General features: G+C 33.1%; 1 protein-coding gene across 1 annotated transcript in view; it reads right to left on the reverse strand.

The window, feature by feature from the left end:
* Window positions 1–3,902: 3,902 nt before the first annotated feature.
* CD2AP (CD2 associated protein) overlaps window positions 3,903–13,210 on the reverse strand; it is a 111,003-nt gene continuing 101,695 nt past the window's right edge. Inside the window, exons 17-18 of the mRNA XM_081032300.1 lie at window positions 11,405–11,468; window positions 3,903–7,095 (exon numbers count right to left, since the gene is read on the reverse strand). Of these exons, the coding sequence (XP_080888426.1) occupies window positions 7,054–7,095; window positions 11,405–11,468 (106 nt within the window). The 3' untranslated portion in view covers window positions 3,903–7,053. The remainder of the gene's footprint in view (window positions 7,096–11,404; window positions 11,469–13,210) is intronic.

Genomic DNA, 13,210 nt, shown 5'->3' on the forward strand with positions numbered 1-13,210 from the left:
TCACTAGTGAATTCTACCAAACCTTCAAACAGGATCTAATACCAGTCCTGCTCAAACTCTTCCAAAAAATTGAAGAGACAGTACTCCCTAACTCATTTTATGAGGCCAACATTACCCTGATACCAAAACCTGGTAAGGACAACACAAAAAAAGAAAACTACAGACCAGCATCTCTGATAAATACTGATGCAAAAATCCTAAACAAAATTCTAGCAAATCGAATACAACAATGCATTAAAAAGATTATTCATCACGACCAAGTGGGGTTCATCCCCGGGGCACAAGGATGGTTCAACATCCGCAAATCCATCAATGTGATACATCACATAAAATAAAGGACAAAAATCATATGATTATATCAATTGATGGAGAAAAAGCATTTTACAAGATACAACATCCATTTATGATTAAAACATTTAATAAAATAGGTATAGAAGGAAAATACCTTAACATAATAAAGGCCATATATGACAAACCCTCAGCTAGTCTCATAATTAATGGTGAAAAACTGAAGCCCTTTGCTCTACGTTCAGGAACACGACAGGGCTGTCCCCTACCACCTCTGTTTTTCAACATAGTGTTGCAAGTCCTTGCCAGAGCAATCAGGCAAGAGAAAGAAATAAAAGGCATCCAAATTGGGAATGAAGAAGTTAAATTGTCACTCTTTGCAGATGACATGATGCTATATATAGAAAACCCTAAAGACTCCACTAAAAAGCTATTAGAAACAATCAATGAATACAGTAAAGTTGCTGGCTACAAAATCAACGTACAAAAGTCCACTGCATTCCTATATGCTAACAATGAAATCTCAGAAAAAGAAATACATAAAACAATTCCTTTTGCAATTGTAGCAAAAAGAATAAAATACCTAGGAATAAACTTAACCAAGGATGTGAAGGACCTATATGCTAAAAACTATGACATTTTTGAAAGAAATTGAAGAAGACACAAAGAAACAGAAAGACATTCCATGCTCATGGATTGGAAGAATCAACATAGTTCAAATGGCCATATTACCCAAAACAATATACAGATTTAATGCAATCCCCATCAAAATCCCATTGGCATTTTTAAAAGAAATAGAACAAAAAATCATCAGATTTGTTTGGAACCACAAAAGACCCCGAATAGCCAAAACAATCTTAAGAAAAAAGAACAATACTGGGGGTATCACACTTCCTGACTTTAGCTTGTACTACAGGGCTACAATAATCAAAACAGCATGATATTGGCAGAAAAACAGACACATAGACCAATGGAATAGAATTGAGAACCCAGAAATAATACCACATAAGTATGGACAATTTTTGATAAAGAAGTTCAAAACATACAATGGAGGAAAGACAGCCTCTTCAAGAAATGGTTCTGGGAGAAATGGATAGCCACGTGCAAAAGAATGAAACTGGACTGCTATCTGTCACCACGTACCAAAATTAATTCAAAATGGATCAAAGACTTAAGCATAAGACCTGACACAATAAACTGCATTGAAGAAAACATAGGTACTAAACTTATGGACCTTGGGTTCAAAGAGCATTTTATGAATTTGACTCTAAAGGCGATGGAAGTAAAAGCTAAAAAAAACGAAATGGGACTATACGAAACTTAAAAGCTTCTGCACAGCAAAAGAAACCATCGACAAAATAAAGAGGCAACCAACTGAATGGGAGATTTTTGCAAACAGTGCCTCTGATAAGGGGCTAATATCCAAAATATACAAGGAACTCATGAAACTCAACAACAAAAAAACTAACAACCCAATTGAAAAATGGGCAGAAGACCTGAAGAGACATTTCTCCAAAGAGGACATACAAATGGCCAATAGACATATGAAAAAATGCTCAACATCACTAATCATCAGAGAAATGCAAATAAAAACCACAATGAGATGTCACCTCACCCCAGTCAGAATGGCTATCATCAACAAGACAAATAGTAACAAGTGTTGGAGAGGCTGTGGAGAAAAAGGAACCCTCATACACTGTTGGTGGGAATGCAGACTGGTACAGCTGTTATGGAAGGCAGTGTGGAGGTTCCTCAAAAAATAGAATTAACCATATGGCCCAGCAATCCCTCTCCTGGGTATCTACCCCAAAAATCTGAAAACATTTATACGTAAAGACACGTGTGTTCCAATGTTCATTGCAGCTTTGTTTACGGTGGCCAAGACATGGAAACCACCAAAATGTCCTTCAATAGATGAATGGATAAAGAAGTTGTGGTATATATATACAATGGAATACTATTTGGCGGTAAGAAAAGATGATACAGGAGCATTTGTGACAACACGGATGGATCTTGAGAGTATAATGCTAAGCGAAATATGTCAGACAGAAAAAGAAGAGAATATGATTTCACTGATATGTGGCATATAAACCAAAAACAGAAGAAAACGACAAACAAATGAGAAACAAAAATTCAGACAGACAATAGTTTAGTGGTTACCAGAGGGTAAGGGTGGTGGGGGGAGGGAGATGAGGGTAAAGGGGATCAAATATATGGTGACGGAAGAACTGACTCTGGGTGGTGAACACACAATGGGATTTATAGACGATGTAATACAGAATTGTACACCTGAAATCTATGTAATTTTACTAACAATTGTCACCCCAATAAATTTTTTAAAAAGGGAAAAAAAAAGTTTCTTTTAATAACTTTATTCACACAATTTTCTAGGAACTGAAATGTAGCCAATAAGTAACACTTGTAACCTGATAGGAAAGAATACCATCTAATCGTTGTAAAACAAAAACATCTTCTGTGACAGAAAAAATTATTGGCTCTATACAAAAAATATTACCACGTCTACATTTTTTCCCTTATGTACAATCAGCATATTCACAATAATAGGTGACAGTAGTAAAATAAAAGCAATAATGGTTAGGATTCTGAAAAAAATTTTAACACCCAGACCGAGCCTACAGTCCTGTCGCTTGAATCTTAAGAGTCATCAAACCAAATTAGATCCATTTGAGTTAAATTGCTCTCTGCTTCTATTTCCTAGAATGAGACTAAATCCAAAAACTCCTACCTTCAGACAAAACAATCTGCACAGAGGCTGAATTAGACCACCTCTAAAGCCCATTCAAACAGTAAAATTCCATAATCCAAAACTTGACCAGCAGGTACCGTCAAAGGCCTCATTTATGCCTCGTGTTCGAAAAGGCAAGTAATTTTAAAATGAGATTGTTTCAAGTAAATGCCTGTCACCCTTATTTTCCATATCGCTTCACAATGGTGTCTCTTTACTATGAATTCAGATCTCCCAGTGGATTTCTAGAAGGCCTGGAGTCACGTATGCGGCCTATTTTCAACCAGAGTACATAGGCCATGCCATTCCCAACTCTGCCTTGTTCTACCTTGTTTCTCATGTTTACCAGGACATTTTAAGTTCAGAAACCCAAGAAGTTTATGAGCAAGTTTACGCTTAAGGAACCCAGCAATGGGCTCAGGCATGACTTGTAGTTTTAAAATCCTTATGGATCCTGTTTCCATCTTCTTTATACTCCATTAAGTTTCCTTCTTTCAAATCAGTTTTTTCCAGATGACAGAAGAATGTAACTGTGGTGAGTTCCCGTGCTGAGACTAGTTCTTTTTGTGTCAAAGTTTTTAAATCTCAGTCTCTATGTTAATAACTGAATTTAGGCAAGATACTCTCCCTCAGGCCAATCACTGGGTGGTCAGGGAGGCAGGATTTGTAAGACAGTAACATCATATCCATCACTGTAAAATACTTTTGAGAGGAGTGAAAGAGCAGCTTCCATTTGTTTTTAAAAATCTACTCTATGCCAAGCACTCTTCAAGATACTTTAAATCATTTCAAATTCTCCCAGTATTCCTGTGAGGCAGAACATGTGATCTCACAGTTCCAGGTGGAAAAAGACTCAGTAAACATCACACAGGTCTAGAACTTTTAATGCTTTCATTTAACTGTTTACATTGTCTGGTTTTTTTTTAGAAAACTCAAAAGTAATATAAAATAATTTTCATTATACTCTGCAATAAGCATATATGCTAAAGTTAATAAAAAATAACCAATAAGGACTGACACAACTGGCAATACTATTCTTTATTAATTTTTCTTTTTGAAGGAGAAGCATGCATTTTTACAGCACCTGTAAACAACTCAGTGAGTTTTGAGTTTCTGAGTTTCCCCCTATCTATGTTTCTACCCCTGCCCTGGAATGTTAAGGTCCCACAACACCAACTGCATTACGTAACAGTGACTAAAGGCAGGTCAGGCAAAATAAGGATAAAATCATTTTATGGCTAAAAATATTCATAGCAGCAACTTTTAAAAGATGATTTTTATTAAATCAAGTCATTGCACTTGGTCATTTTATTGCTACAGCAAAACAAGGCCATTACCTTTTTAACACTTCTCATTTCTGATTTTAACTGATTGTCTCTTTCTGTTCATACACTTCAAGTTTAAATGCAAGCATAAAATGTTTACCAACAAATCTAGAGAGCACTTGGGTTTTTTTCTTAATATGATCACAGTAAGAAGCATAAGAGAACCAGCTGTTATACCAGACCCATTTCTCTTCCTATCTGCAGTTAATTTTTTCTAAAGAGGTTTCAGACTTAAATTTTGGAAAGAAGCTTAGTGATATCTCTCTCTCTCTCTCTCTCTCTCTCTCTCTCTCACACACACACACACACACTACTCCTAATATTGAAATGTAATTAGTAATATTGTGTTTCAAAGAATAGCAAACCTGAATAATACATTCACTAATAACTTGGCAATGACAGAGTCTGTGCTGTTCACCTCTCGTCTGTCACTTATACTCATAGAAAAAAATAATGATTTATCCCCAAGTAAGGCTTTTGTTATTACATACCATTCTGTGATATAAACTTTATCAATAGGAATACAATTCCCATATCAAGAACGAATACTGGTAAACGGCTAGATTAAAAGAATCAGTTTTCCCTTTAAGTTTGAATTTGTTTGGTTTTCTTTACTATTTGGTCAAAGGCAGAAAAATACAGATAGTACTTTTCTATTTTAAGGAAGTATAAAAGCAAATACTTTAAATGTGTTTCCATACTCATGACCATCTTGATTTGACGTACTAGTGAGAAAATGACCAACAAAAACTTTAAGAACAGCCTGAAATCTGCTGGAAACTTCCTCCGCCCAATTATTAGGCTGAGGAGGGGTCACTTCATAGATGTTTCCAGGCAGAAAGCTAGCGGATGATTTCTAGGACACATTGTTTTTATGTTTACCTAAGGACTGTCATTAAAAGAAAATAAGATCTAACTTATTTAATAAGGAAATCATTCATTTGACAAGTCATTTAAAAACCTTAGGAATAAACAATTTTGTTCAGTAGTGACCTCTATCAGAAGACCTTAAGGATTTCAAAGAGTTAAAATGTACATACTCAATACAATCAGGTTTCCCCAAAAGCATGAATTAAGTTGTGAATTTAACATTAAGTAATTATATACTGGAATTTCTATTATTTTCTACTTCAGTTCTTTTATTAGAAAGAGGCTGACAAAATTTCATTAACACAAGATTTCAGTAGTATAAGATCAAAACTTAAAGAAAAAATATTGATTTGGTTTAAAATAACATAAAATGGAAGTGTGAGAGATGGTACTTAAAATCTGAAAATTATTTGTTATAATAAATCTTAAAATCTAAATTTTTGCAAATGAAAAGTCAGATTTCTACTTTTAATATAAAACCCTACATTTTGAGAATGCAGATACAACATCTAAAATTTTTCAACTTTTCGTAAATGACTTTGAAGAAACTGCTAATTCATCCATCTTGTGAAAATGAATTTTGAATAGTCAATTATAGTTGGTTTTAAATAAGCTGAGATATTACATTTTATGATATACTAACACTCTTTTTAAAGTTGTTTACAACTTTATGACAGTCCAAAATATCTCCACCACTTAGTTTGGTCTATTACATAAATTACACATTGTAAAACCTGAGTATTTACATAATGACAACTTGTCAAAGTATGACAAACCTTACACTGAACTTTAAATTTTGAGTTTTGTTTTCTTAATATTACTATTAGAAAAAATCGGGGGGGGGGGCATAAAAAAATTAAGTCACAAGATCATGAAATGAGTAATATTTCTGTAAAATAAGCAGAAAAGTACAGCAATAAGGCTGGTGTTTGCATACTATATGTGCTGTAGTTTCTAGGCACAACACGTTAAGGGTTAAATTGACATTTTTAGTTGTTCAGACCTAATGAATTTATAATATAGCTCATATTTTCCCCAATATATTTAATAATCCAATACCTCTTAACTAAATTCCTTTTATGAATTCTATAGTGCAAGCGATATAAAATATTCTAAAAGCTGAAGAAATTATTTATTTCATTAGTTATTACTGTAAGCATGGGTGAGTAATCTGGTATATAGCTAGGAAACTCCTATTTCATCACCCAGACTATAAACAGCACTGCAAACAAACAGGCACAACAGTGTAATCCTGGGTAAGAAGCTAAAAGTGTGTGTGGGGGGGTACCTATCTATATCTATTTATAGATATAGATAGATATATACATACATACATACACACACACACACACACACACACACACACAGAGTTTATATCCCTTATGTATTATGTATGGGAAAAGTAGTGACTACAGTTACTATAAAGCTAATTTGTCCTCTCAAATAGTATATTTTACAGATTATTTGTAAAGATATCACCATATTTATAGTATAGATCTCTTTAAAAATAATACAAGTTTCAATAAAAAAACTATTGTGAACTTTCCTTTTTATACAGATTCAGTAGTATTTTCAAGCAAACTAAAAAAAAAGTTTGCAATCCCAGCATATAAGAAATAAGGCCTCTTTTTTTCATATTGGCAAAACAAAATATATAAAAAAAAAAATGTACCCTCCCCCTACTTTTCTAGACATTATAGTTCATATATCCATATTTCTTTATCACAACATCAGCATTTGTTATTTTTAAGTAACAAGTCAGTCGAAGTTCATAGTGTTGCTTCTGAGTCCCTGTAACAATAAAAACTCCGGGTCCGTGCCACTTCAAGAAGACAGGACTGCTTTTTTCAGCTTCTCTATTTCTACCTGAAATACAAAACACAAATTGAGCAACAGATAAAATATTTTCACTTTAATAAATAAAGTTCCTTTATTTTACGTCGTTAAAAACTGATCACACTTGCGAGCCTCTGGATGTTGATTTCCATTCTAAAATCCAATTCCCCCCAGTATGCACAGAAAACTTCCAATGGTATAATATAAAAACGTTTAACAGAAGAAAATGTCACAATGTAAGTTCCTAAATGGCACGTAACAACAACAAAAAAGGAATTACAGGTGCTTAGGCCAGAACAATGTTAAGTAATGTCAACATTTAAAAGAACTAAGAAAATCAGCCCTACAAAGAACAAGAGAACCTTTGAAACCAAATTAAGAAATGTACACATACTGTAATTAAACAAAAGAGACAGTACAGAACAGTGAAAATAAAAAAAGACCAGTTTCATTCTGTATTTTTTCACTTACAACTGTGCGATATTGGTAAATCACTTAACAAATCACTTGGTCTCAAATTCCTCATCTGTAAACAGTAAGTTCTGTTCTCTAAAGCACAGAAATATATTTAAGATTCAGTCAATGTGTTGGAAATATTTCTACCTTTAGGCAAACTGTATCCTTAACAGAAATTCACAATTCTGAAAACTTAAGAAAAAATGGAAATCCATTAAATTTTCACAATAACTAGTTATTTAATTTTGACATATTACAAATAATTAAGTTAAGACTTAAAGAGATTAAATACCATGCCAATGGTTCCATGCTAACAAACAGCACAGAATTTGCACAGATAAGGCGTAAGGCTCTAAAGCCTAGTTTGCATATTCTCTTCACAATTCTATCATGTTTTGATCATCTTTAACCTTTCACTGCATGTGGAAATATTTAGGCCTTACTTTCTAACAGCATCATCTCTCTACCCAACAGGGCAGACAAGTAATACATTCTATGACTAACCTCTACCGTTCATTACTAAATGATGAACATTTCACCATAATCAAAAAGCAGAAATCAGTATGTTCACAATCTCCTAAGGGATTCTTCTTGAATCACCATTCAAGAATGGTTGTTAATTCCAGGATCTTTTCTAATATTATTCGTCAGCTAATAGGATTATTAGCTAAACATTTTAGCAGCTTTGGACTGGGAAAATCTCAAGTCTTCAGACTAGATTGAAACAAAAATCCCCAAAATCTTCAGCCTTATGTGCTATTATTGTCTCTATTCTAAAGTACATTAACCAACTGTACCAATAATAATGGGCGAGGATATATAGAAAATAGTAAGAAATAAACATTGGTGGAAGACAGAGTAGGGTGTAGAAACAACCTTGTATGTAGTCAGTAATACTCTTAACAGACTGCTATTTGTCATAGATTAAGCTATCAGGCAAATACTTTTATTGCTAGTTTCTCATCAAGCTCTTTTATGTTCGTTGTTCATCTTAATTGTTTTTATCACTCCTCAGTATAATTTAATACTATATAATGTTAACTTCAAAGTACCACTTTCAATCTTTGGGGAAATAGAATTTCTCCTTTAACTATATGATCCTAAAACTCGAATGCCTGAATAAGCGTGCTTTTATAAATACAAGAGTCAAAACTTTCCTCATTAGGAAAAAAAATGTGTAAGTCAGCGAGAGGCTAAGTGACAGCTGATTTTGCTGGGTTTGTTAATCAAATGAAATTCTTCAAAAAAGAAACAATACATTTGACTCTTGTTACAATTTTTATGACAAATTAAATCATGTATTGAAACTTAACATTGTATTAGCTCCTCTTTGTTTACCTTATTATCTTATGTTCATATATGAATATAAATGTGTACATGTAAAATAGAAGGAGTGGAAGGATTTTTTTTTAATTTCTCAATTTCTACCATGGTACACATTGGATATTTAAGACCTTTTTAACATGTACCCACTAACATTTATCAATGTGACAAAAATTTATTGTCTATCTAATATGTACATAGCACTGTGCAAGGAGCTATGGGCAAAGATAAAAACAGACACAGATCCCACCTTCAATAGTCTGACAGTCTAAAAAATGGGCAAACTAAGTACATAATGTAACAGCGATAAGATAGAAAATTATAACTTATTCATCTCTTCCAAAACTAAAGGACATGTATTTGGAAGAAGACAAATTACTTTTAATCAGAAGACTGGTACCAACTGATACCGGGTGACTTGTACCAAGGTGATTCAGCTAGGCCTTGAGAATGTAGAACTTGGGCATGAGAAGATGAGACAAAATAAAAATCTAGGAAAATACAATAAGAGTAAAATTCAGATGACTAACTGTAAGGGACAATTGAGGATCACAAATGAGGAAAGAAAGATAAACCACGATCAAGCACAAAAAAACTTTATATGTCAAGTAGAGAAGTTTGAATTTTATTCTGTAAGTAATAGAAAGTTCTTGAAAGTACTGAGCAAAAAAAATTAATCTGAGATAATGAGAAAAACTTAAGCAGGCTACCCAAAAGATAAAAGCATGATAAAAGGACAGAAATAGTGGGAAGAACTGGATAAGGGTTAGGATGTAAGTTAATAGGACTGAAAGCGAATGAAATTAGAAGAGAACAGAGGTTATCATTTTTGCATGCCTGTAAGAGGAGCAAAACCATCAACAAAAACAGAAAATCAGAAGAACAGGAAGGGCAGATGATAAATTTAATGGGCGACATACTAAGTGTAAGTTCCATGGAACAGCCAGGGAATCTAATGGCTAGAATAACACAGAATAGAAGCCAGGAAAAGAAGAATTAGATTTAGGTGGAAGATGAACTAGAGCTAATCACGATATTCATGAGCCTAGATAAGAAAAGAGAGCAGGAATGCAGAAAAAAAGGGGGCCTAGGACACCACTGAAGGAATACCTCATTTACATTAGAAGAAAGGAAGAGATAGAGAAGTTAAAGACAGAAGAATGCAGTATCACAAAGACCAAAGCAAACTTTTGAAAGAGTGGCAGTGATAAAAATGTGAAATGCTACAGAAACTGCAGACATTGGAGTTGCCATCAGAAAACCAAAAATGCAAGGAATTAAGGACTGAATTAAAGGTGAAACACTTAGAGACTGCAAATTTATGCTTTTCTGTTTGTTTTGCAACAAATGAACCCAAATGAAAAGAGAAAACTACAGTGGATCAAAAGGAAAGCTGGACTGAAAGAGGTCTTTTCTTTGTTTTATGAATAAAGGAAAAAAAATGAGTATTTTCATGGAAAGGAGAAAGAGCCAAAAAAGGGTGATATAAGAGTAAAAATAAGAGTTTTGATAATTTACCTAAGACCTTCACATATATCACCTTAACTAAAACCAAAGGAGGTTATGTGACTTCCTCAAGTTCAAACAGTATAACTTAATCCCTAATAGTAAAGGTTCTAAAGTCTGGCTGCTTCTGTTAAAAATTTCAGCTCCACTAGTGACTTAATTATTCTAAACCTTAGTTTCCACACCCTTAAAATAGGAACAATAATCCTTACAAATTGTTATGTGTGTCCAATGAGATAATGTATAGAAAGTCTTAAGCATAACTGACATATGGTGTAGAACTGAAAGTCACGAGTAAAGTCAGAAGAGGAGCTCAAGTTTTTTAACAGAAAGTCCCATGTTCTCTTTGTTTCACAGTGTTAACAAAAGAAATAGGTAAGTAATGAGGCAAAGTAAAAATACAGAAGAGTATAAAATACTTAAAAACAAACAATGGAAAAAGCCTCTGAAAAATGTCAGGACACACTTTCCCTGACACACGCAGAAAAAAAGACTACAAATGAAAACCAAAGTCAGTGAGAATGGAAAAAAAGTTAAGGAAGATAAAATAAAATAAGTGAAATGGTAAGTCATCAGCAGAGTGAAGACGATAATATTATAAAGTAAACTCTCAGTAAGAAATCAAAGTCAGCAAAATCTACAGCTATCCCACCACCACCAGCTCTGCCCCTACAAAAAAATGAAACAAAAAGAAAACAGACAAAAGTTAAAAACTGTGGGAAAAGAGAACTATAGCTCAAGAAAGAAGCAGTGTTGAGTGTAAACGATCTAGAACTAGACACTCTTAAGAGGCAAGCACCATGTTTGTTTTGTTCCATGCCTCATGCACTGCCAATGGGAGTAGTGCTCAAAAAATATTTACTGAATGAACGAATGGAATGTGACAGTGACAGGGAGTCAACAACAGATTAATTAAATGGCTGCCAAGCAGCCGGGAGTGTCCAACTGAAGTAGGACAGCGTAATTTGTAGTGGAATCAATCACCCAGCTGGGTTGGAATAAACATGTCTGGTTTATGCTGACCATAATCTCAATGCTGGGAGAAATGAATTACCTCTAGATTATTTCTCATTGCCTTCTCTTCTTCCAAATCTTTTCGTAGTTTTTCCAGTTCTTTCCTTAAAAACAAAGCATTTATTTTTAAGTCTTTCAATTATACAACATATTTGACTAATATTAACAGGATCTCTGTTGCCTGACATCCCAGAACACTGGGAGAACTTTTTAAACAAGAGCTATTTTGATTGACAAAAATTTCAAAATCTCTAGTTGGAATGGTTCCATCTGACAGTTAAAAACTCACCAAAACCATGACAAACCTATCTGAGATTTAAAAAAAAAAAAAAAATTTAAGTGAATACAGAACAGCTCATAATAAAATAAAGAAATAATAACTGGCCTTGAGAAACAATTTCCTATATTCAGTTATCACGCATTTTCCCAGAGCCTAAACAATTTGGGAAGATGAATGTCAAAACATGTCACAGTGTAAGGCAAATTATAGTTTATTTAATAAGATAACCTGGACTTTATACATTTCTCTATTTTTTAAAAATTAAATGTTACATTAAAATTCCAAAACCAAACCAATAAGCAAAAAACTGTAACCAACAATCCCTCTTTCATAACCCACATTTTCATTTTTCTGGGCTCCCTTCTCTTTACATAGTCATTTTTTCCTCCGTAGCTGTAAGTATATAATTTTTATTGTATCATTTCACAAAGTATTTTGAAACATTTCCATGCTACTGAAATTTTCATATTCTGAAGATAGTTGCTTCATACTCAAATATCCAGGGTTTTTTGGTTTGGTTAGTTGGTTTTGGGGGGAAGCTAAAAAAAATGGGAAGAATAGGAACTTTTATTAACATCACGAATACATCAGTATATCAAGTTTCTAAATAAAAAGGTGTGGACATTTCTGGCCTCTCAATACATACTGGGAAAACGCTCTTCAGGAGTATTGTCAAAATAATAGCGTGAGAAACTCGTGAAAACTCATGAACAATACGAAAAAGAAAGGAAGTTTGAAATTATATTGTTTTAAAACTAATTTTTTTTGTGGTTTTAATGATTAGAAAACCATTTCTCTATACTGGCAGTAAATTTTCCACTGATTATAATTTTTAAAATAATATTTAACTCAAACTTTTCACCTAGAGCCTATTTTGATGTGATATAAAATGTACTTCTAAGCTAATTAACTTCCCGTTTCCATAAGGTTATCACTAAATTAAATAATGCTTCCTTTCCAATTATTCTATTATTCTGAACTTATTATACATTTTATTTACATCTAAATTAGGATTTACTTCTAGACTACCCTGCTTTATTTATCGATACATATAACAGTATTATATTATTCTAATTATTTGGTTTATGATCTGATAATTTAGTACCAGTCTCACATTTTTATTGCTCTTTTTAAAAACACATTTATATAACATAAAACTTTTATGTAACATTCTGTTTCCTTTTCACAGGAACAGGATCAAACTATACATCTTCTATATTAACTTTTCTACTGAAGAAACAGATTATTAATGTATTTCTCTGTCAATCTCTTTGGATTTTTCAATGACTTATTCCATCCATTTCAGATTTTAATACTGAATGCATCAAGACTATTTATGTATTTGTAAGCTACAAAGATATAATAATAAGCTAAAACCTAAGAACTCCAAGTTAGCTTAGGAAATAAAATATTATTACCAATACCTCTGATATCGAAAGTGACTCTCCCTCCTCAGTCCCATTTCTCCCCCCTCATTCATTGGAAAAGTTTTATAGTATTTATTGTACCTTTCTTCTTTCTAATTCTATCACATACACAAATATATCATGAAACAACATACTGTTT

The sequence above is a fragment of the Rhinolophus hipposideros genome, assembly GCF_964194185.1.
Source record: "Rhinolophus hipposideros genome assembly, chromosome: 3".
NCBI classification, from domain to species: Eukaryota; Metazoa; Chordata; class Mammalia; order Chiroptera; family Rhinolophidae; genus Rhinolophus; species Rhinolophus hipposideros.